General features: G+C 35.9%; 1 protein-coding gene across 1 annotated transcript in view; it reads right to left on the bottom strand.

Annotated features, from left to right (window-relative positions):
* Positions 1–26,238, bottom strand: part of clstn2b (calsyntenin 2b) — a 265,401-nt gene that overhangs the window by 51,779 nt on the left and 187,384 nt on the right. The window contains exons 7-8 of the mRNA XM_046863463.1: positions 14,824–15,081; positions 6,818–6,939 (exon numbers count right to left, since the gene is read on the bottom strand). Coding sequence (XP_046719419.1) covers positions 6,818–6,939; positions 14,824–15,081 — 380 coding nt within the window. The remainder of the gene's footprint in view (positions 1–6,817; positions 6,940–14,823; positions 15,082–26,238) is intronic.

Consider the following 26,238-nt stretch of genomic DNA (forward strand, 5'->3'; position numbering starts at 1 on the left):
ATGCACAGAATTAGAACTTGTTTGATAAATGAGACCCCTGCTTTTTGTTTGCTATCCCCTTGGCTGTGTTGACTTTTTAGCACCGTTGTCTTTAGCATTGTTTTAGCGTGTATTGGTAAATTGCTGATTAATTGGCGCAGGTGTGTAGTCACAAGAGGTTTAGACTTAAAGTTTATACCAAGGCACCTGGCTTCTGCACTGGATAATTAGAGAGTCTAACTCTAGTTACCCTTTTAACCCTGAATGAATGCATTCCAGCCTCACTCCAGAATAGACTTTTTCCTTCCTATGTATCCAAAATCGGCTTTTCAAAGACAAAAACAGACCCCCACCTACCTAAAGGCACTGATTGAGCCCAGCGCCGCACCGTGTTCATTTCACAGCTCGACTTGACCCACCATCCCTCAAGATTTGAAGAAGACATACATCAAAACATTTCCGTCCTGGCACCCAGGTGGTGGAATGAACTTTTGAGCTGAGAAGCTGAACAGCTGAGTCACTGGCTGTCTTTTAATGAAGACTAAAGACATCCTCCTTTACCAAGCACTTAAATTAGCGAGAAAAAGAAATAAATAATTTAATACCTTGACATGTTCTTTTTTTTGTACTGAACGCCTCGTATTAAATACTGTATTAAATCGTCTTTACCAGATCTGTTTTTCCCCCATTTATTTATTAACCAAACAAAATACATTTCAATTCTGAACAGTAGCTTTGAAGAAACACTAATTTCTATTCTCTATTATTGCTAATATCACAATTTTCCATTTATTTTTGTAAATAGTTTTCCAACTTCAAATGTTATTTATTGTTAGGAATTATTTAATCAGAATGTAGCACCATTACGCACCATAGACCTCCAAATGAAATGGTATAGATGTCACCATGTGATCAATTTATATTCCCCTGTGGCTTATATTGCTGTGTAGAAGTGCAGTAGAAACCTTTTCACAGTAGAAAAAATACGTATTGATAAAATGGTCAGGGAAGTTATTGATGGGGAGGATTGCCAACTCACGGATCAATCCCGAGCTCAAGTTACTGCCTAAACATGTTTTGCACGTTCTCTCCATTCTTGTAATGGTCTTGTTGGATTCTCTGTATGTAGATGCATGTTTTCTGTATACATTATATTAGAATTAATAAAGTTTACATGAAAAGATTTCCTAAAATTTAAGTTGAAATTAAAATGAGCATATTATAGGGCAGCTAAAAAATGGCTACATTGATTGAATAAATGCATTTTAAAAACATTGAAGGTACACTGGTACGCTAGATTACAAACTGTAGATCAGCCTACAACTGTTGAGAGCATTTTTCTTTATGGTAAAGACAAAGCAAACCTGGAAAGGTGCTAGTTTAAGTTCTCAGCTTAATCGTGTTTAGTGATTGGGGGATATCTAATAATCCCACTCATGTTCATGGCAAGGGTCGAACATTATTTACAGCCAAATCAAGACTTACTGCACACAGAACAAGGCTTGGATTTCATGCACAATAAGTATGCAATAATATGACATGAAAGAGTTCAGAGACACAGAACAGGTGAACACAACCAGGTAACAAACGAGTGACAAAAGAGGACTAAGGAGAGGACTATAACAATATATAAATGCGATTCTTATCTAGATACAATGCAATAGCGATACATATAAAGCAGCTACCAATGTGATGCGATACAATTCACCCCTATAATGATTGCAGTGCAATCAAATTTTATTTAATTCTACACAATGCAATTCAATGCAATATGATGCAATAGAAAAAATATGCTATGCAATTCAATAGGGTTTGGATAGTTCGCTTATATTTCTTTAGTTCAGACAGACAGTAAATCAAACATTTACTTAAGTGCCTTCTGACTTCTAACGCATGGTCTTTTTACAAATAGGCCTCTGTAATTCAAAAAAAAAGGAAAAGAAAAAAGAATAACGATTAAATAACACCAGACATTAAATTCCCTAATCTGTCTCCAGGAAGATGCAGCTCTACCTCTGCCATGTTGATCTGTATTCTATGTGACTCTCGGGACACGCCTCGGTCTCCAAAGTGTTGTGATACGTTATATTCACGTAGCAACAGTGGTGCTGAGAGAATGCGCCTGAGAAACAGTGAGTAGAAATCAATCTACATATAAAATATTGGTCACAAATAAATACAAATACAAATTTTAGAGCATCTACTAATAATTCTATTTAAACAACCAACGCATCCGATGCACTCTTTTTTAAATCACATCATTAACTTTTTTTTGCTGATTGCACCTATGTGAATTTGTGATTATATATATATATATATATATATATATATATATATATATATATATATATATATATATATATATATATATATTATAACTGTTATAATAATGACAAAATATGGCCGATGTATTTGTTGCTCTCACATTTACTATGCCCAGAAAAGGAGAATTTGTGACTGCAGTTATAACAATTACGGCTGCTGCGTTTCACTTAATATTAACAGCTACAATGTTATATTATTTTACAGATCTCATAGCTTTTGGACGTTTATTAAAACTCTGTCACTAACCAATGTTGTTTGGGAGCAAACAATCACTCTACCAGAAAGAAGAAAAAACATCACCTCCTCGAAGTGTGTTTAAAAACACCAAAAACACTACAGTGGGTATGTAGGTGCCCCGCAAGGAACAGCAACTCCAAGCATCCAAGCATCAGATCCACATTTTACCCTACCCTGGATAAAGCAATCACTACAGATAAACCATCCCAATTACATTCCCTTCACTTATATTCAATGAAGTTTATATAAAAACAAAACAAAAAACAATTTTTGATTGTGAAATTTATTAAGAAAAGGGTTACAAATGGCTCATGATTATTTTCCTTACTCAGCTCCTGCTATTGCAGAGCTTTTATATGAGCTCAGGTGCTATTTTTTAGCTGCTTCCGTAATTTGATTGCCCTTTTTATATCAGTAAGATTAATGGATATTAAACAATTCTGTCCTGTGTGCGTGGTCTGCAGTTTCTGCGTTATACCTATTGCATGTTCTTAGAATCCTGTGCATGCAGGGACTTTGTGTGCCACATTTTTAATTGGTACGTGGACTGAACACATCTTTCTCTCTTGATCTTTCCCTCAATCTCTCTCACACACACACACACACACACACACACACACACACACACACACACACACACACACCTTCACTCCTTCACTTCCCCTCCTGCTGGACTAAGTGCCCATGTAGCCAATTTAAAATGTCCGTGCATGTGTTACATTAACATGGCTCCGGCTGAAAAGAATATACATCATCAGGGCGAAATTACGGCGGCTAATTTACAACAGTAATTGCCATCATTTTCCTTCTCTCATGATCAGACGCTGACATTTGAACAGATCCTCGTCTCTTTCATCTGTGCCTGTGCATGCGCAAGGTGGTTTTGTGGAAATTGATTAGTGCAGGCTGACAAAGGGAGGACAGCAAGATGGAAAGACAGAGAGAGAGAGAGAGAGAGAGAGAGAGAGAGGAAACGGGGAAGAGAGACAGAAAGACAGAGAAAGAAAGAGAGAAGAAAGGGTTGGCTATACTAAAGAGGTCATTTAGCTTTAAAGATTAGGGAGGCGAGTGAAAGATTGAGGACTTAATGAAACTTTTAGCCCTGGAGCTTTCTCAATAATAACACGGAGACAAGAGAAAAAGAAAGGTTACAAAAAAATAATAATCTCCAGGAATAATATTGGCTGATGCAATTTAATATCAATGATAGAAGGAAATAATTGATTTGTTCACGATTTTTTGCAGAATTATGTATAAAAACATTAGCGATATAGCGTCAGATGCATCCACAAGTCCACTTTTGTGTAAAAAGCTTTTAATTGCAAATGATCAAGATTACAAAATATCTAATGAAAAATATTGATTGTATAATTATAACTCTTTTAGGATAAAATTGCATTTACATATTTGTTTGGTCAAATGATATATTTTATTCAAATATATTTTATCTAGAAAACACCCTGCCACTATCCTTTGCTGTTAATTCAGGCACCATATATCATTTATTGTACACACAGTCAAGCATGGTTCAATTCTCCTAATTTTAAGTGGAGAAAAACAGGGCTGTAGGAAAAAACATATAATAACAAATAGCAATTTACAAAACACTAATAATAAGCAGACTGAGTACGTTTTTTGCCGAATCAGAAAACTGTTTTTGTGGATTCCTAATAACATTTTATTCCATCTTCATCCAAGAGCGATCAGAAAAATCCAGTGTTGTCAGAAACCTGCTACTGGAACATGGTGCTGTCGTGTGTATAAAGCCTTTAAATGCCATTATATTGCAATGCCTGTAAAATTTTCCTCGGACAATTAGTTTAAACAATGATAGAGAGTTCTACAACAGTATTTTTCCGGTTTACTAATTTGATTGGACATGCGGGGCACTGGCACAGTGTCTGCATCACTCTGTTTGTCTGTGTTCACCAAAATAGCGAAATTAGAAAATCTAGAAACAGTTACACTGAAGCTATTGATACATGTATTACACAGAGAGTCAGTATTTCCACTGACATGGTGCCAGGCAAAGTTCTATCCAACTGTGGCCTATTTCTAGGTGCTATTTCACTTAACAGAGCAACAAAAACCAAAATATCTACCCATGTTTTGTCTGAAATGTCTTTATTTGACATTTAAAGACAAGGTAAGAAAAGCATGATTGAGATGGTTTGGACATGTGCAAAGGAGGGACATGGGGTATATCAGTACAAGAATGCTGAGGATGGATTCATCAGGAAGGAGGAAAAGAGGAAGACCAAGCAGGAGGTCTATGGATGTGGTGAGGGAAGACATGCAGGTGGTTGGTTTGAAAGAGGAGATGTAGAGGACGGATGATCTGCTGTGGCGACCCCTAACGGAAGCAGCCGGAAAATTATAAATTGTGTCTGAAATGTCAGTTACTCAATATTAATTTCTTGTCACATAAAAGTACTATCCTACGTTCAGTCCAAAGGTTATAGTAAATATCACAATGTCTTATGAGTCATATTCACAACAGCATCCCTGCCTGTGGGATATTGCTTATTTGCTATTTTAGAATAATAAAACAAAAACATCTTTTCTTGTTTTTTTCTTCAGAGACTCTATAGCTAAATCACAAAGCACAAGCAGGTTTATCGTCAGGCTCAAATCTGGCAACCCCGATCTAATGCAGATGCACACAACTAGTTTAAAAGCTTTCTGTTAAGCTTTAAAATAAATAAAACCCAAAAAAGTGCACTTCTTATTCATCTAGTATCTATTTGGACAACAATATCTATTGTTATATTAAATCCCTGATTTACTGTACATGCGTTTGAATGTTGATTAGCCTGAAATAGTCGGTAAAAAAGTCACATAATAATCGTTAGCAAACTTAAGCTCTAGTACTACAGTGTTCGTATCACTTAAAAGCATATAATGAGAGCGAGAATGACACTTTTTATCAGTAATATGTGTTTAGAAAATGCATTATTTACACATTAATTACATTATACTACACTCTATGCACCAAAGCATTGGGAAATCGGACTTTTCAAGACCTAACTTTTTAAGGTATATGTGTTTGTTTTTTTCCAAACTGTTACCACAAAGTTGCAGGCACACAACTGTTGTATAGGTAGACTTCTGATGTGGTAGTGTTCACTTGAACTAGGAGACGCAAACATGTTCCAGCATCACAATGCCCCTGTGCACGAAAGTCAGTTCTTTGAAAAGATGCTTAATACATGAGTTGGAGTGGAAGATCTTGAGGGGCCTGCTAAAGAGCTCTGACTTTAACCCTATTAAACACCTTTAGGATGAATAGGACATCCATACCTGATTTTACTAACAACTTTGTAGCTGAATGAGGACGAATCTTCACAAGCACACTCCAAAATCTAGAGGAACATTTTCCCAGAAAAGTGGCGGTTATATATAAAATAAATATGGAATAGGTGTCCTCAAACTTCTGTAGCTCTAATAGCAATACTATTTAATAATTTAATGTTTATAATCAATACTTTAAAAATGTAAAAAATATTATAAGGTTTACAACAGAAATAGTAAAAGATTGCTACAAACTTACTTTCATTGCTAGACGCACAGCTTAGCAATGTTGCTAGCTTTAATCAAATAGTATACAAATTTTACCAAAGCTTTTTGGCTAATTTTATACAGAACTCATTAGCCAGCTCATCTGCTCATTAGCCGGATGATTAATTAACATAATTAGCATAACTTTTACCTCAAAGTAACTGACATTGTAGAGCTAAATTAGTGAACTAGCAAACTTAATACTGTTATGCTAACTATTGTAATGATAATATGATCAGCCTCCTGATTGGTGAATCACTGCTTGTGACTGCTCGTTGTCAATATTCTAAAACCAATAGACCTTCAGACACACACACACACACACACACACACACACACACACACACACACACACACACGCACACGCACACCAACAATGCTGACATGTTTCTCAATATATTGGGTTTTTTGTCCTTGTCCAATCAAAAGTCCAGCTCTGTCACATAAAATGACCCATCATACCATTCTTTCTGAGAGGACTCAGCAGTCCACCCATGACCTCTGACCTGTGTCATCCCTCAATTCTATATCCTTTCCTTTTTTCCCTTTCATCTTTTTTATTTGCTTCATGACAATGGTTCACAAGGCCAGTCGCAGATACACAGACCAAAAAACAACAACACACACACACACACACACACACACACACACACACACACACACACACACACCTTCTTTTTATCCCTCTCGCCTTTCTTTATCAGTCTCTCACTCTCACCTGTTCCAGTTTCCAGTGAAACTCGGCCGGTCTGAATGAAGAGCTCTGGGTGTAATCCCTTCTCAGTAGGAACACCAGTCTGCAGTTGTGCACATACAGAGAGTAATGATGCCTGTTCATCTCTGTGGGGAGAGAGAGTGAAAGAGAAAGAGAGAGTGAAAGAGACAGAGGGAGAGTAAGAATATTAATTATCATGCAAGGTCAGTAACTTGAACTCAGTAGACATAAGTGATAAAGTGAACAGGGCCGAAGGAAACTGCTGATGTATTCACCCTCTCTCATATTCTTTTCCTCCTCCTCCCTCCTGCTATTCTCACTTGTTTTTCTCTCCTCAGCTTTCTTTTCTCATCTCGTCCTACTACTCGCTACACATCTCACCTTGTTATTAGAATTGGAAGATTTTTATTAATGCGCTTCAATAGTCTTTGCTTTTCAGTTTTTTTTTTCTTTTACTGTAAAATGTGTAAAAATTGACACATTGATTCAGTTTTATTCAAAGTAGTTGTAGATACAAACTGAAATTTGTTGAATATTTTTGGGTATAGCTTTTTAGGAACGTGCTGCCTGTAGCGTCAGAACCTTAGAAGAGGCAAAAGCTTGATCATGATGTCATTTATAGTAAATCAATAAAACAAGTAAAATGTTATCTGGATGAATTCGGATTTATTTTATTTTTTAGTATTTCAGTAAAAAGACAGTCCTTTCTTTTCCTGTCCTGTCCTGGTTTCATTCTTGTCTCCTTTACATATATATTCTCTCTGTTTCCTTCAGTTTATTTCCACTAGATGTACTATCTTTTCAGTTCCTTTCCATTCTTTGTTCTTTCCCTTATTTTGTGTTTTTCCATTCTTTTTCCTTAAGTTAATTTTCAATAGCTTTCCTTTCCTTTCCTTTCCTTTCCTTTCCTTTCCTTTCCTTTCCTTTCTATTTTATTGTCCTTTCCTTCACTTTCCTTTTTATTGTCCTTTCCTTTCCTTTCTTTTTATTGTCCTTTCCTTTCCTTTCCTTTTTATTGTCCTTTCCTTTAATTTCATTTCCTTTTCTTTTTTGTCCTTTTCTTTCCATTTTATTGTCCTTTCCTTTCCTTTTTATTGTCCTTTCCTTTCCTTTTTATTGTCCTCTTCTTTCCTTTTTATTGTCCTTTCCTTTAATTTCATTTCCTTTTCTTTTTTGTCCTTTTCTTTCCATTTTATTGTCCTTTCCTTTCCTTTTTATTGTCCTTTCCTTTTTATTGTCCTTTCCTTTAATTTCCTTTCCTTTCCTTTTTTGTCCTTTTCTTTCCATTTTATTGTCCTTTCATTTCTTTTTATAGTCCTTTCCTTTTCATTCCTTTCCTTTCCTTTCCTTTCCTTTCCTTTTTATTGTCCTTTCCTTTCCTTTTTTTTTCCTTTCCTTCCTTTCCTTTTTATTGTCCTTTCCTTTCCTTTCCTCTTTTCTTTGTTTGCTTTCCTTCACATGGAAGGAAGTGTGGAGTGTGTTCTCTTTTTTGTACCTGTTTTTTGAATACTTTTTTTCTATCCTGTTTATAATGTTATTTTGAACTTGCTTTGTCTGGAGTAGTTTTCACAGCAGGACACTATAATTTGTGTAAGAGAGTCCAGTCATCTCTCCCTGAGGGGATGCACCGGCTTTCTCAATTAAAACTGGATGTAAATGAACACCTCAAAATTGTGTTTATGGCTACTGGGGATATAGTAAGCTAAAAGGAAAAAAAAATAATTGAGCATCTAGCATGAATAAGGACATCATTATGTACTTTAGAAAGGAAAGTGTAATAAAGGAGCAAGCTGTGAGAGGGATTTGGGGAGAAGAGACATTTGTACTGAGAACACCAGCAATGTGGAACATTTCTTGGAGTCCACAATTCATGTCTAATAAAAGAATCACAAAAGAGCCTATTAGATTTGGGAACTATGGCAATGATCCCCTCTGGGTTACAAAAACTAAAACCTTTACATTACCTGGATGAAAGTATTGGGACACCTGACTTGCTGCTGACTTTGGTTCTTCCCTAAACTGTTGCCACAAAGTTAGAAATACAGAGTACACAGTTGTATAGGATGTTTTTAGATGCAGGAGCATAACATTTTCCTTTCAATTGAACATCGAGGCCCAAACCTCTCCAGCATCACAATGCTCCTGTGTACACCATATAAAGTGAGCACCATGCAGATTTAGTTTACATGGAATGGAGTGGAAGATCGCCACTTCACCTAAACCTACATCAGTATCTGCCTTTACCAACACCATTGTGGCTGAATGGCAAATTTCCACAAAATCTAGTGGAACAACATCTCAGAAGAGTGGAGGTTGTTATAACAGCAAATAGGGGACAACATTTTAAATGGAATGATTAAAATGAACTTGCACATCTTATCGTCAGGTGACCACAAATTTATGTCTATATACTGTATTTTCAGGTGACAGAACTCTAAACACCCAGTAAGACTTAAAGGTGTCATTGAGAATTGAGAATGCTGATAGTATGAGTTTACGTTGAAAGCAGACATCGAGATAAAGAAACAAAAAAACTGTCATGCCCCAAACAGATGTGGGGAAAGTGAAACACAGTGAAAAGATGAATATTGCAAAAAGTAAAGGGACTAATGCCGAAAGAGTGGAGTGTGTGTGTGTGTGTGTGTGTGTGTGTGTGTGTGTGTGTGTGTGTGAGAGAGTGAGAGAGAGAGAGAGAGAGAGAGAGAGAGAGAGAGAGAGAGAGAGAGAAATATAGAGCATTCATGGCAATAAAAGCAAGCTGGAGTTAACACCATGGATCTCGAGGAAGGAAACTATAATGAGACTGGTAAAGAGCCTAAGGCTCCACAGGAGGTAGGTGACTCTCACAAGTCATGCAACACTCTATTACCTGAGCCACACAGTAATAATGAGCATGATTATACAAGTCACAAAAAGTCATCTGGAAAGTGAAAAACCTGAAAACAGTGTTGAACATGTTTTAACCGATAATGAGAAAAATGCAGAGAATAGGGATGGCGGCAAATGTTCCGTTTTCACGGTTCAAGCGTTGTCGTCATGTGCAAAATTACAGACTACAGAAAAGTTCTCACTTGCATACGGATTTTGCCGAATTGACTGTTGTGCTAAAGAACATATGCTGCTCTATTTAAAGAAGTAAATGTCAAAGTTAAGGTAGATTTTATCCAGACATTGCATTGAGGAAAAAAAAAAAAGATATTTCTGATTTCTATCCCAGAGGCACAATGGAATATTGGTATAATATTTCCCAACAGAAATGCTTCGTGTTAAAGTAGTTCTTTGAAAGCAGATTGGGAGGGTAATAAGTCTCATAATGAAACAAAATGAAAAAGATGTGCGTTAGTGCTGGTCTGATATTAGCTTGCTTCTTTTACTATGCTTCTATGCTATGCTTTAACATTTCTTGAAATCTTTATGGCCATGGAGGTATTCATGGAAGGACCCTTATATTAAAGGGCAAGAGGTAAGACAAAACAAACAATGCTGCCTGATTTTATCAATCTAAAATATAATAAAAAAGAAAATGGAATTTTTTCAACAAAAAACAGCAGGAAGTTCTGACCTTTGCCACATTGCATTGAATTACATTGCAGTAAACCATGCATTTAAACTTTTTTTATAATATGTGCTTTAAACATTTGAACATTTGAGAGGAGAAGATGACGGTGAGAGTGTGGAAGTTTAAATATCAGCTGGTGATGATGCTAAACGAGCACCATATGTGCGCGATTGAAGCCGGAAGCTTCAGAGAAAGCGGCCGAGAAAGCACCTGCTACGCCAAAGGGGGCGTGACGGGTGGATTCCTGACAGTTAACAAACATGTACTGTATGTATTTTTATAGCATGCCTTCATCAAGCAAATCGCGGCAACGCTGTTGTGTAAAAAAAACCTCCAAAAACACGCTTTCTAGGCCGCTTTCTCTGAAGATCCCGGCTTCAATCACGCACATATGGTGCTCGTTTAGCATCATCACCAGCTCCTATTTAAACTTCCCCACTCTCACCGTCCGTTATTGTTGGTATATGTTGGTTCACAGCGGTCATTGTTATCGCTCATGCGTATCCCGGTACGTGCCTTCCCAGCGGCACGCTCTCAACGGCTGCGCTTTTCTTCCCAAAGCGCATCGCGGATTCCCCCCGATCCTGCCGGTGTTCATTCTATGATTTTGCTCATCCATTTAACAACAAAAGGCATATGTGCACTAACTAACAGCAGAGATTCACCAGTATACAATACAACACCTGTAGCAGCTGTAAGGCTTGATTTTTCCGCCACTTTCGCGAGTTCTTCTGCGGCTGCACCAAGATAACCGACGTTAAATGGCAATTTTTCCCCCCTTGTACTCGAGATATCAGGGTTCGGCGACATAAAAAAACTATATAACCGATAAAAAATGCTTAGAAAAAGGGAGAATTTGGCGGTTCCACTTCAAAAACGTCGACTTAATAGGGTTGTCGAGTTAACTGAGGTCGAGATAAGTGGGTTCCACTGTATATATATATATATATATATATATATATATATATATATATATATATATATATATATATAAAGACAGAAATAATGAACAACCACACATTTCATTCTCTGCTCTGCCTGAACATAAATTAGTGGACAAGTGGAAAGGGGGGGAAAAAAAGAATAATTTTAAACGAGTGTTACAAGGTAGGAATTAGTGCTGCAGGGCTGGACAGGTTATATATCAGAAGAGCAAGCAATAACAGAATCACAGCTGCTTATATTGTTCCCTGTAGCATATCAGATCACTATTTCATTACTCACACAAATAACTCTGTCACAAATTTCACCAAGGAGTCCATATAGGAAGTACAATAAAAACAATCTGAAAATGACTGAAATCTAACTGAGAACAAACAGCAGAATTCTTTAATAAATAATTAGAAAATCTAAATATTTGGTAAAAATCATTCACCAAAAAATTATTTACACCTTTACCTATAAATAAATATGCAAACAAACACACAAACAAATAATAAATAAAAATATAAGGTGTACCATAATGCCAAATGATGTCAATAAAAATGCATTTAGAAATATACCTTAACAAAAATACCCAAACAAAAAGAATCATGCATATCAATAAACTATCAAAAAAGTCCAGGTCAACAGGACATTGTCCACCAAAAACCACGATGTGGGTAAAAACGTGCATCCAAGAAGCCATGAGTGAAAATCAACATGATGCTACCACAACATACTTTACTGTGGGGTTTAATGATAGCAACAGCTAAGCAAAAAATACAGAGAAGAAAAACAAACAAACCCGGCCAGAGGACCATATTCATCTCTCTGCTACACTCCAACATGCATTTTGATAAATTCCATTTATACACCTTACCACTCTTCCACACACCCATGTTTTGTCGAGTGTCCAGACTGTGTTTTTCAGTGAAAACTCCTCCCATACAGATGTCAAATTTGGATATTTTCAATTACCTTGGGTCCTTGGTTGCTTCTCAAGCTAATAATCTCCTTCCCAAGCTAATACCTTTTAGGTAGATGGTCATTTCAGGCAGATTCTTAGTTGCACCATGTTGATTGATTAATACCAAAGCCCCAGAGGAAGTTCAGAATTTGGGTTATTGATGTTATTTTTTAAGAATGTTCACTAATAAGCTGATGGGCTTCTGGGAAATGGAGATCATGTGGCTGTTAAACTGAATCCATGTCAATTCCAGTCAACTAATTACGTGGCTTCAGGTAGCAACTGGTTGCATCAGAACTAATTTCGAGGATCACAGCCACAAGTCTAAATAATTATCACTCACACACACCTTAATACCCACACACACACATACACACCAATATTTTTGAACTATTTGGTGTAAATAATCCCAGTTTCACTTTCAAGTTGGTGAATGCATATACAGTAAGAGGGCCTTGGCAGAAATGTTGAGGAAAAAAAGCAAGCCCTAGAAAATTCAATGCAAGTCAGAACAAACAGTGATCTGGTAAGAAAAAATGATTTTTTTCTACTCTTTCTACTTTCTGCTCTATCCCTTTTCAACCTTGAAGCAATCACAAACCAAACAAATGAAATACACCTCTTGAGCTCTTCCAAATGGTCAAAAACTTCAGATCACATGAAATGTGAACAGTTTGTTTGATTCCCTCAGAGTTCTTTAGATCAGTGTACATTAGAGCTATTGCATCAGATCCCCAGATTACAGGAATTGCAACATGAAACACATGGGCAGAGCCTGTTATAGTACTTTTTCAAGAACTGACTGGAGGACTTCACCAAATGAAAGCAGATTGTGCACCTGGCATTGATACCAGTGCAATTGATTAGTTATTATGGCAAATAAGTGGGCAAAACCATTTAAACGTGCCTTCAAAATTGTTTTAAGGATGCAGTTCTTTCAAAAGGATGTCCATCTGCTCTAAAAGCTTGATTGCCATAAATATGTGACCTGAATCTTCAAACCTCTAGGACTATAAGATGTTGGTCATGTACTTAGTCAAAACCTTTTCTAAATCATCTCATCCACAAAGACATTATTATTATTTAAAGACAAATAGGGCTGATGTAGGGTTGTTCATGGATCTGCTTTATAATTTCTTGTCTTAAAGCCAATTATTTTACACAAATGCATGCTGAATTGTACAAATTGTGGATAAAGTTCTTCTTAAAGAAAGCAGTACTTTATCTTCCTGTCCATTAAGGAGGACAGGGACTGATTATTAGGAGCAGCAAGGCTATTTTCCCTCTACAGGCAATTTAGAGGCTTCTCTATCACTAGCAGAAGAAGTAGATGGATGTCACTGGTGTCTTGCTGAACACAGTGGGTTTCACAGGTCTCTGTTTTTTAAAGACTATGAATAAGCTGGACCTAAATTAACTGTTTTTTTGCACACTGCAAATAAATCAGGTTGTCTCTGTTTATTGGGGAAAATCAGCATATCTGGGTTTTTGTCTTTTTAAGGATTTTAAGCACCTTTCAGCCAGTTGAGATGCTGAGTTTACAAAAGTTGCAAAACTGCCCTGAAGTTAGGAAAGTACATCATCTAAGAGAAGGCAGACAATGGATTTCACTGGATTCACTGACAGGAGGTTTTCAATCTGTGCAAACTTTTCATCAGCTCTTTGAAGAAATTGAAAGCTACACCATTTCGGGTTTCAGGAGGAGACTAAAGGTAAACTCTGATTTTTTCAGAACACAAAAAGCAAAAGTGTACAATACTGTCCGCTTCTAGAAAGAGTTATACCATGTTAGGATGAAGGTCTTTTAAGGCACTATGTGGAACTTTTGCAGTCAAAATGGTCTGTGTGAGTTTGACGCAGTCACTTCACCAAAAGCAAGCTGGAGGTTTTAGTACAAAAATCCATTGAGTGAAGGACTGGTGAGATGGACTGATGAAGGATACTCATTTTGTGGCACTTTGACATCTTATTTATTCATTCATTCATCCATTCATTCATTAAATGTGACTGAAATTGTATACAGGGCCTGGAAACACTAACAATATGGCTGACTAGATAAAAACATGATTACATAAATATATAGTGGAGGATTATATCCAGTACAAGCCATGAAAGGACCGATAATGAGGTGTTTAATGCCTGAATATGCCTATAGGCTTGAGTCCAATTTAATAAGGTGAGAAGATATCCATGGTGAAAGTTGACAATTTAGAGATGAGGCACATACGTGAAAATTGATGTATTTATAATTATCTTATTTATAGACACTTATATAATATGATACATTTACAGGTTCTATGTCTATCAGATCTAAATCATTTTACTTGAAGTTTTCTCTGTGTCTATGTAGAGTTCCTCTGGTTTCCTCCCTCTCCCAAAAACATGCCAGAAGTAGAAATGACTTAAGATGAACTGCCCTTAAGTGTAAATGAGTGTGGTATCCAACTCATGGTGTGTTCTCGCCTCATGCCCAGTGTTTGTTCCACTGCAAACCAGACCAAAGATCAATTATTAACAACAAACGAATGAATGAACACAGTCTTCCTCATTCTCTTCTCTCACCTGTTTTATCCGAGTTACAAAGCAGCGTCTCTTTCTCGCCTCTCAGTCCAGGACTCGGCCCGTGCTTCATCCATGTTGCTATAGTGAACTGATCAGTTAAGTTCTGCGGTGCCACCCAGCCAGGAATCTTGGCTGCTTGCCGTCCATCAAATCGGAATATGAGCTCACTGTCGCGCCCTCCATCAGTCAGCAGTGACATTGTCCAATTAAAAGCGGCGCTGGGGGCGGGGAGAAGGTCAGTGCTGCCTGAAGAAGCTCCTAGAGTGTCACCAAGGCAACAAGACAACACAGAGAAATGGTTAGAAAGCGCTGATTGAATGTAAATTGGCTATAATGCTTGAAATGCAAGTATAGATGATGAAAGCGTTCATGACACTGTATAATTGTATAATGTATAATAACTCTGGAGCTAAAAAAAAGGGAGGTTTTTGTGCTATCTGTACAGAATATAAATAATTTTTCAATTCAGAATGAAATTCTGAACTTGGGATTTTGAGTTGAAGCAGCAATTAAAAAATTAATAAATTTGAGCATGTTGACAAAAGAACATCTAATACTTTTACTGTACAGACCAAAAGTCACACCTTGTGTGTCCAAACTTTTGGTCTGTACTGTATATATATTATATATACAGTACAGACCAAAAGATTATATATATTATAGATACAGTACAGACCAAAAGTTTGGACACATTTAAAGAGTTTTCTTTATTTTCATGACTATGAAAATTGTAGAGTCACACTGAAGGCATTAAAACTATGAATTAACACGTGGAATTATATACATAACAAAAAAGTGTGAAACAACTGAAAATATGTCATATTGTAGGTTCTTCAAAGTAGCCACATTTTGCTTAGATTACTTCTTTGCACACTCTTGACATTCTCTTGATGCCTACTTTAAAGAACCTACAATATGACATATTTTCAGTTCAATTTTTATGTATATAATTCCACATGTGTTAATTCATAGTTTTGATGCCTTCAGTGTGAATCTACAATTTTCATAGTCATGAAAATAAAGAAAACTCTTTGAATGAGAAGGTGTGTCCAAACCTTTGGTCTGTACTGTACCTAACTATAATTTTTTTTAGATAATAGTGGATAACCTTCATAGTAAAACGCATTGAGTGCAGTCATACTACTGTATGAAATACTCTGAACTCTGAATGTACATGAATATTTTGACATTATTTATTCTATTTGCACTCTGTTTGTCTTTTGCCTTGCACCTCATATTCTATCTTGCCTCTTTGCAAATTAGCGTATAAATATTATGTACTTGAATCTCTGTATAGACGCCTGATAGTCACTGGATAGTTATTTATTTTTTTGCTCATTTCTCTGCACAATGAACCTCTAAATTTTCTAAAAACTCATACCTCAAATTTTCTTTTTTTAGAACATGTATACTTAATATAATTTATATATATACTTAATATAATATATAAATATATATATATATATATATATATATATATATATATATATATATATATATATATAGAGAGAGAGAGAGAGAGAGAGAGAGAGAGAGAGAGAGAGAGAGGAGATTTGCACTTCTGCATGTTGTTGGCTCTGGTCAATGAGTTAAATCTAGTCTGATATAAAATTCATTGAAAAAAAGGACCAAAAAAACAAGCAAAAACCCCATATAATAAATTTTTATATTTACACACAAACATTTAAATAAAGCACAATGAACAAACAACAGAACAGCATAGATAGAAGTCTGAACAAAAAAAATCAATGTATGTTGGTCGATCTATCCATCAAAAAGATTTCATAAGCTCTGAAGATGTTCATAAGCTTTGCATAAATAATGGTGAGGGATTTATGTGACGCTTATGTCGAAATCTTTTTTTTGTTGTTGTTGAGAAAATCATCTTTTACTAACAGCACATTCATAAACCAGTGAGAGATTTTCTTTTACATGTCTATTACAGTTCTAACCATTAAACTCGCATGGGCTTGAGATGAGGGAACTGCAAAATCCAATGCAAAATGCAGAATTGATTTCCATTTCAGGTTCATCACTTACAACAAATGTTCATCTGCCAGGTTTACAATAATGTCCTTGTTTCTATAGTAACAGCTCATTCACAGAAAAGATTCTTAACATAATCTAATAATAAACATATATATATATAAAAGTCGTTGTGTAACAAAATCTGGTGAAAGTTTCCAGAAGAAGCTGTTTATGTAACATGTATAGAAGGAGTCTCCATTTTCAGAGATTTTTGTACTTACTGGAGTTCTTTAGTAAAATGACAAGCTGTGTTTTATGCATTTTTATCAACAATGGATTGAAAGAAAGTGACTGGAAAGGTGCAGTTTGTTTATAGCTGCCATAAGTGATGTTTCACAACATTTACATTTACGGCATTTAGCAGGTGCTTTTTTTAGGGGCCACTTACAACCGAACAGTAGAGGGTTAAGGGTCTTGCTTAAGGGCCCAGCAGTGGAAGCTTGGTGGTGCTGGGATTTGAACCTGTGATCTATTGTTCCAGACATCAATGTCTTACTACCTACAGCATAATCGTAAAAGAAAAAAGAAAAAAAAAAAAAAAAAAAAAACCCAAAAAAAAGAAATTTTGTCCTTTAATAAATACAAACCTCTGCTATTGAAATGAAATATAAATTGAGATAAAAATGAAAAAAAAAAAAAATTCAGGTATGTCGTCCATTTATAGAAAAACCATAATATTTTTCTATGCTGGCATTTTTATAGTAAAAAAAAATTTAACTAAAAAATTTAACCTTAAACTGTATTAACAAATGATAACCGAGAGCCAGCTTTCATACCATGCGACTTCAAAAAGTAAATATTGATATAAGCGTTGCATACATCCTCCATTACTTTATAAATTACATATGTATTCTTTAGAAATGTGTTATAAAGTCCTGATAATAAAGATAGTCACATTCACTAAAGGTGTGTTTCAAGTCTTTACTCCACCACATGATGCCAGACCTCAAAGGAGAAAACGGCGACACCAACACCACCACATGCACAGAATCAGCAACATGGACACCTAATAACAACACTGCCACGTGCACCCGAGGCACATGCACGGCGAAGCTGGAGGGCAATCATCACTCTCACTCGCCTCATCTGGCAGTTCGTTTGGGGAGAAATGAAAAGCTGCAGAAAGCAGAGCCATCGACAAAACCAAGCGTATGAGCTGCTGCTGCTGTCTCTCTTTTACTTTCCCCTGCAGATGCGCCAGGACAAACCCGCCCGCTCCCTTCAGCCCCCCCAAAACCACCACAGAACAAATTTAACAGACTTCATTTCAACCACGCAGAGCTAAACTACCACGTTCGCTGTATCTCTTAACCTGCATCTGTAAATAAACATACCCCCCAGGGATTAAATTGACTCCCGAGTCCCGAGTGTAAGTCTTCACGCTAGCGTGTTTGCCCAAATCTATCATGACACAGACACAATGTCTGAAAGCAAGCACATATACAGTTGTCAAATCCTGCCACAAGGACAAACACTCGCTGAGGATATGCTGTCAAGGGGCATTTTACTGATATCTATGCAAATGTGTGTGTTCATGTGCTCAAAGAGTTGAAGCCTTGAGATGAATATTTGAATTGAACGGCTCTGGATAATGTGTGGTCACAACAAAATCCAAGTTACTGTTAACTTAGTAACTCTCAAAACAGCTTTAGAGAGATAATGAGGTCTTAAATTTAGAATTTATATGTTAGTACCTATAAGTTTATTGCTTATAGGTTTATCCCTAATGAGCAAGCCAGTGGTAAAGAAAAAACCCTGAGATGGTATGAGAAAGAAACCTTGAGTGGAAACAGAGTCAAAAGACAACCAATCCTCATCTTGGTGGCACCTAAATGTGCTGCCTATGTGAGTGGGCTCATGCCGTTCATCAAAACAGTGTCCTCTTTGAAAGCAATGGCAGGAAGAACATCCTTTAGAATAGTCACAGGTGCCAGATGGAAAGCAAACACTTTTCCACATATCCATTGTATATACAATCACAGCTGAAATACAATCACAGCTGAAACATTAAATTCTTAAAAATACAGGATACTTAAAAAAAAAAAATAAATAAATAAATAAATAAATAAATAAATAAATAAATAAATCCAAATAACCAAAAAAAAAAAAAAAAAAAGATGAATCAGCATTATTGGGTTTTCAAATGAGCTGACATTGATCTCTAAACCAATCGCTTGGGCAACAGTTATAACTGTTAGTCTATATTAATTTTAACTCCTTCACATGAACTTCTATAGCTGATGAACCACATAATTATTAATTAAAACAATATATTTGTGATTAAATGTCTTGTTATTTATGAAAGGAGCCTCCAATGTTAGCACTTTGTCACAGTTTTTTGCATCTTCCCCGTGTGTGTGTATATATATATACATACAATATATATACACACACACACACACACACACATATACACACACACATATACATACACACACGAAACATCTGGGACAACTGACTTTTTCAGGCAAACATGGTTCTTCCCCAAAATGTCCCCAAATGTTCAAGACACACAATCGTATAGAATGTCTTTGGAAGTGTTAGAATTATTTTTGCCCTTCACTTGAACTAGGAAACTCAAACCTGTTCCAGCATGACAATGCACAAAGCCAGCTCCAGGAAAATATGGTTTACATGGGTTTAAGTGGAACATCTTGAGTGGCCTTCTATAGAGCTCTGAGCTCAACCCTAATAGGTTGGAACAGTAACCACATCCCAGGCCTCCTCACCCTATACTAATAACTGACCGACTACTAAAGTCCTAAAGCACAAATCTCCACAAATACAAGTCTAGAGGAACATCTTCCCGGAAGAATGGAATGAAAGGGGAATCTTATAGTCAGGTGTCCACAAACTTCCATATAGTGTATAAGTGAGTGATGACAGGAACTAACATGCCTCATGTACGTTCCATAACATTAAATGCAACTACAGCATAAATGGACAATAAAAAGCACAATATATTTATCAATGAATAAAAAATGATAATTGTGGTAATTGTTGGCAAATTAGTGGGGCATAAGAGTAGTAAAACAAATGAGAATATGCTGTTATTGAAAGACTTTGGGTGGGAACACCACCATTAAAATAATAATAATAATAATAATAATAATAATAATAATAATAATAATAATAATAATAATATTTATTATACTATATCAAAATGGCCACAAGTGCTGTATTTCTCAATAATAATAAAGAAAATATAATCTATAATAGATTAGACAGAAATAGAGTATCTATAATTAAAAAAATTTAAAAGTTTGTTTAGTTTTATTTAGTTTGGTACTTCATGAACATGTATGTACAGTATATAATGCAGGCACATCTAAAAATATGAGCACACTTCAGTCACAAAAAAAAACGAATCCTTCTCTCTGTGTGCTCTTTATTTCTCTGCTCCAATTAGGTGCCATTCTTGCTGGTATCCTTGGCTCGTAACACTTCCTCACATCCTGAATGGTATCACTTTCCACTGTGAGGCACAAACGCACACGTGTGCGTGATACTATGTGAGATATTACACTGACAGCCATGAGCTCTCCGTGGACTCCGACTGAGCTTCCTGCCAACAGCTGTGAAGCTAAGTGTGCTTTCTTGCACCAGAATCATGAGTACAATTTTAGAAAAGAGGGTAAAAAGCTCATTCTGGCATTGCGGCTAAGAAACACAAGGAAGACGACAGGGGAACCGAGGTCCTAATTAACCGCAGTCATTAGCACCTGCTAGTGCTGACTTTTTCCAGAAATATTGGCTGTCAAATTGTTGGTACAAGCGACACAAAAACAGTCATTTTTTATATACTGGGTAATTCCAGTGATATAGGTGTGACATTTGAAGTCATATTGGCATGCGAAGAGGCTCATCGTCAGCACGAGTTTAGAATCAGAGGGACTGTGTGGTTTCTAGTCAGGTGAAAAATCTAAATCAAGATATCAGAATCCGAATCCAAGTGTGTTGACACACAAGGAATTTGGTTTCAGCTGTTAGTGACTCTCAAAGTACAGACATCAATAAAACTATACATTTAGCTTGGACTGTACAAGACAAAACAGACAGGATAAGACAAAAACAGATTAAACAAGACAATACTATCTTATAATTTATTTTATACAAGAGTATTAAATAGGGATACTCTTGGATGTATTAGAGATGTGTTTAAAATGTCTATTGAAGCAGTGCGTCAGAAGAAGTTACAAAGAAATATTTGGTGGTTATTAAGTGATGTGCCATAACATGCCACGTTTCAGATAAAAATATCGTTCAGGCAGTCAGAGGTTCTCAAGCAGCCTGAAAAAACCCACCAGCCAATTTCCTTGCAGCACAGCGATGTATCTAATCTAAGATAATTCATGCATTTTAAGTCACAAAAGCCATTTCTTGATTTAATTCCATCTTTTTAATTTGTTGTTTTACAGTTTAATGCTCACTGCATCTGACATTAACATTCATTTACTAACTCTACATACTTAAACTGCAATCATTTATTTTTGTTCGGAGCTTCGCCTCCTATGACATTTACAAAGCCGGCAATACAGAAAAAGTCCTGCTTAATGACTCAAGGATCTTATTTAGATTTATTTAAATGCAAAGGAATTAATGTACTATTTAAACTTCTGATGTAAATATGCACTTTGGCTCGGGTTGCCAGATCTGATATCAAAACACATCGTTTGCTTGAAGAGTCTATAATCATATTTACAATTTTAAACATCGGGCAGATTCTCTTATTCAAAGCAACTTATAACTGAGTAGTCTGGACTTGCTCAAAAGGTCCAGCAGCGGCAGCTTGGTGGTGCTGGGATTTGAATCACGACTTTCCGATCAGACGTCTAATCACTTAACTGAGCTCCCACTTCCAACATAAAAAGCCAGAACTTTAAAATGAACCTAATTTTACTGAAAACTGCACACCTGGATAAACTAGGTATACTAAATGCTAAGTGTGTGTGCTAAACAACAAACATTAGGCTAATTTACACCTGCTTTTAGTACGTTTTCGCTTCCCCCCCCCCACCTTTTTTTGGATGATCTTTCCCTTTTATTTCAAAATTCTCCCTCACATGCATGACACAGTGAAATGTAGGTTTGTAAATTAGTTTCATAAATAATTGATTCATTCATTTCGAACAGAATGCAGTTTGATTGCACCTAAAAATAGACACAAAGATTGTATATGATGTTTAATGATCTCCTTGGATTTTTACACACAACAGTCAACAGTGAGTCACAGTTCTGTGGGTGAAAACACACTGTTAATAAGAGAGGACAAAACAGCTGAGATGAAGGTGAGTCAAGCACTCTTTATATCCACGAAAAGCAACACTAAAAGCAAATAAATCCCTGTGGTAGATTGACTATAACTACAGTAGAATTTATATATAATATTAATCTATAATTCTTTCTTGGATTTTTATTTCCCGGTTAAAATAAACCTACCATAAAAATTCTAGACTGTTCATTTCATAGTAAGGGGGTACATTTACTAAATCAGCAGGGAATCAAATTATTATTTCCCCCACTGTATATACTGTATAGCCAAAAATTATTTTTCTAATATCAGGCATTTTCATTCGGCTTAGATGTATGGCAATAACTGAAGCCATTTAAAAATAAAAGGTTGATGTATTATCAGTCAACTAAACAGAGTTTTTATGGTCCAGCCCACTGGAAATGTGTAATATGGTCCAGTCTGATTCCTTTGCTTTAACTGTAAAAATCACATACTTTTGTGATGAAGTTCTGTAAAAAAAAAAAAAACAGCTCATCTACAACCTCAGGCTTACATTAAGTACAGAAAATCCAGCTCTGTGGCTGGGTACACATGCTCCTCTGTGTAGGAGCTTCTGCCACATCCATTTAATAAATTATTCTATTTCTTCAAAGATTTAGTTAGAGAACTTAAATATAGACCAAAGTGGGCAATTTAAAAGTACCAACCTCTTATATTGCTTTATAAAAACATCCAGAGTATCTAATAATTATTAAATTATTAAATTATATTAATATATTGCCTTGACTTTCAATCTAACATGAAAATGCTGGAAACTAAAAACGCAAGGTCATTGCGTAGAATTTTCACATTCCAAAATTCAAGAACTTTTGCATTAACTCTTACATTATCTGAACTTTGACCTGCAAATTCATATAATGCGACCAATAGAAGATTGACCTCTTCACAACAATTAAGGAAAAGCTGATCATATTAGTGTCAGACTTTAAAATAGAGATTAATATAGAGTGGCAAAAAAAAGTAGGTAAACTGTATGGAATTGCATGTTTTTCTGCATAAATTTGTCAAAAACAACCATACAACCTCATAGTTCTAGTGGGAAAAGTATGTGAACCCTTGAGTTATTTACCTCAAAAAAGCTAATTGGAGTCTGGTGTTAGCACACCTGGAGTCTTGTTAAGAAAATTGGTTAGGAGTTGTGGACTAGAGCCACTTTGACTGATAAAGACCACTTAAGTGTATTCTCTTTGTGTGAAGCAAACTCAAAAAGGTTATGTGAACCATATCTTGGCAAAAAGACCTTTCAGAGGACCTACGATCAAGAATTGTTGATTTACATAAAGCTGGAAGGGTCACATTGTGATTTTAAAGACTTTAGAATTCACCAGTCTACAGTTCTACATATGAAGACACTTTGGGACTGTGGCTACTCTACCTAAAAGTGGGTGCCCAATAGAAATGACCCCAAGAGCACAGCGAAGACTCATCAATGAGGTAAAGCAACAACCCCAAATGACAGCCAAAGATTTGAAGGCATGGCTAGAACATTGAAAAAGCAGGGTGTCTTTAGCAGGACACCATGAAGAAAGCCGCTGCTTACTGAAAAGAACATTGCTGCACGCCTGAAGTTTGCGAAAGAGCACACTGACATTCCAAAAGTTATTGGCAAAGTGTTTTGTGGACTGATGAAACTAGGATTGAGCTATTTGTAAAGAGCACGGAGCACTATATCTGGTGTAAAAAGGGCATCGCATATCATCATGAAAACATGATCCCGACAGTAGAATATGGTGGAGGAAGCATCATGATTTGAACCTGCTTTTCTGCATCAGGTCCTGGCCAGCTTGCAGTTATTGAGAGGAAGATGAATTTGCAAGTGTATCAACAACTTCTACAGGGTAATGAGAAAATGTCTGTATGTCAGCTGAACCTCTGTAGAATTTGGGTGATGCCAGAGGACAATGACCAACACACTGTTGGCCAGAGGACAATGACAACAAACACACTGGAGCAAGTCCACAACAGAATGCCTTCAGAAAAACAAAGTCAGCCTTTTGAAGTGGCCAAGTCAGAGCCCAGACCTCAACCCAATAGAGATGCTATGAATGACTTGAAGAGAGCCATACACATGAGACATCCAATGAATGTGACAGAACTAAAGCAGGGGCTAAAATTCCTGCTGAACGATCTGCAGGTCTGAATTAAAAAAGAAGAGATTGTGGTGTCACTGCATACAGAAACAAATAGTATGTTCTAATATTGGTATATGGCATATCCAGTTTTCAGACATATTTGCAAAAAGTATATTGTGATTGTTCTATAAGATGTATTGTATTTATTTTGTAGGGTAGATTGGTTAAGGACATGCATTAGTATTTAGACACAGTTTTATACAGTTCTCAAGATCAAATACATAAACCGAAGTTAATTTTCGATCTCCTTACTCTTACTAAAAATAACTGTGTAGATAAAATACAGCAAAGGACAAATCAATCAGGAGCCATGACTGATCCGTCTTTGTGAGTTTTTCAAAGCATAAAGTTCAGAAGAGCAAAAAAAAAAAAAAAAAAAACACCAACACCTGTTAGGAACTAGCTGGCATATGTTAGCATGCTCACTAAAGCAGATCAGAGAATAAACAGACACAGATGCTAACATTATACTCGACACAAGCAAGCAGGAAACAAGAGATTATGAAATATTTTTATCTTTGACTCAACAGTCATATTATTAATATTTTTTTCTTAATACATTTTTTTTTATGTCAATTTGCTTAGGATTAAGAGTTTCAATGACATACACTGTTACACTCAGGGCAAAGGTGAACAGAAATACACAGATTTTATGTGTGATACTGTAGACAATTTACCTTCAGAGAGAACCCTGGGTCTTTTCAAAATTCTTTACACAGAGGAAATATAAGCATGATAATAATCTTTACCCATTAAAGGACATATGGAGTTAATAAATCAGTAAATATTAGTTTTGGGGTAATTTTCCATACATTTGAATTTACAGATGCAACTTTTTATTAGATTTGATTTTGTACAATTTTAACCCTGCTTAGGGTTTCAAAAAGAAGGATGGGTATGAAAGGTTATCTTGACTTGTATGCTGTAACCTATAACTTGTATAATCCAAATGGGAATGAAAACGAAAATCCTGGGTTTAACACTGCCCACTCCATTCAATTAAATATTTATTATCTCATACACGCCTGGGTAAATTAATGGGTCAAACCTGAAATGGCAAAATATTGGTCAGGAAATTACAAACACTGGAGATCTTCTCTGTTCTATTAATCCTGGATCCATTTGCGAGCCTGGATGAGTCGCATAGGATGCGTTAAAAATAAATAAATAAATAAATAAATAAAAATCCCCTAAGATATATATTTATAAATATTTTATAAACAATTTTTCCCCCCAGACTTTTTAACAGTATCATCAATATCAATCTTAATAAATGTACCTATTTGGGCACTGTGTACTGTGTACTGTGTACTGTACACATACCTTTGTATGAGCTTTTTGAACATCTTATTCCACATTTAGTCCCCAATTCCTGGTAAAATAACAAAGATGTTCATGCTGGAAGAGGTTTGTGTCTTTTAAGTGAAGGAAAAATCTAAATGTTACCACATCCAAAGACATCCTAAACAATTGTGTGCCTGCAACGTTGTGGTAAAAGTTTGGAAAAAGAACCACATATGGCTGAAAAAAGTCAGCTGTTTTAATACTTTTGTCCATATAGTGTAAGTGAATTCCCTGTTTCTAGGTTTTCCTCTAAAACAGTTCACTGCAGCAAAAGTAAAAAAGCAGTAAACAATAGTGAAACTGGTCAAAGGACTGCATTTAGTTAATTCTAGCTCATTTTCTGACTAATGATTTATTGTTATTGTTTTTGTCCAGGAGTGTACAGTGTAAATTTCTTTGGAGATCTCACTCACGAGGACAGATATACACAAGGATGGTAAAAAGAAGATATCACTCTCAAGGATGACTCATGTTAAATATTTATAAGATGTTTTTTTTTTTTTCCTGATATAGAATATACTCAATAAATGTCCTGCTTTGAACTTGTGCTGATTGTCAAAAACACATCAGCTATTTTCTCTTTCATTTTCCAAACCAGTGAGCGAGTGACCTCTATCT

This window comes from Silurus meridionalis, chromosome 12 (assembly GCF_014805685.1).
Source record: "Silurus meridionalis isolate SWU-2019-XX chromosome 12, ASM1480568v1, whole genome shotgun sequence".
Taxonomy (NCBI): Eukaryota; Metazoa; Chordata; class Actinopteri; order Siluriformes; family Siluridae; genus Silurus; species Silurus meridionalis.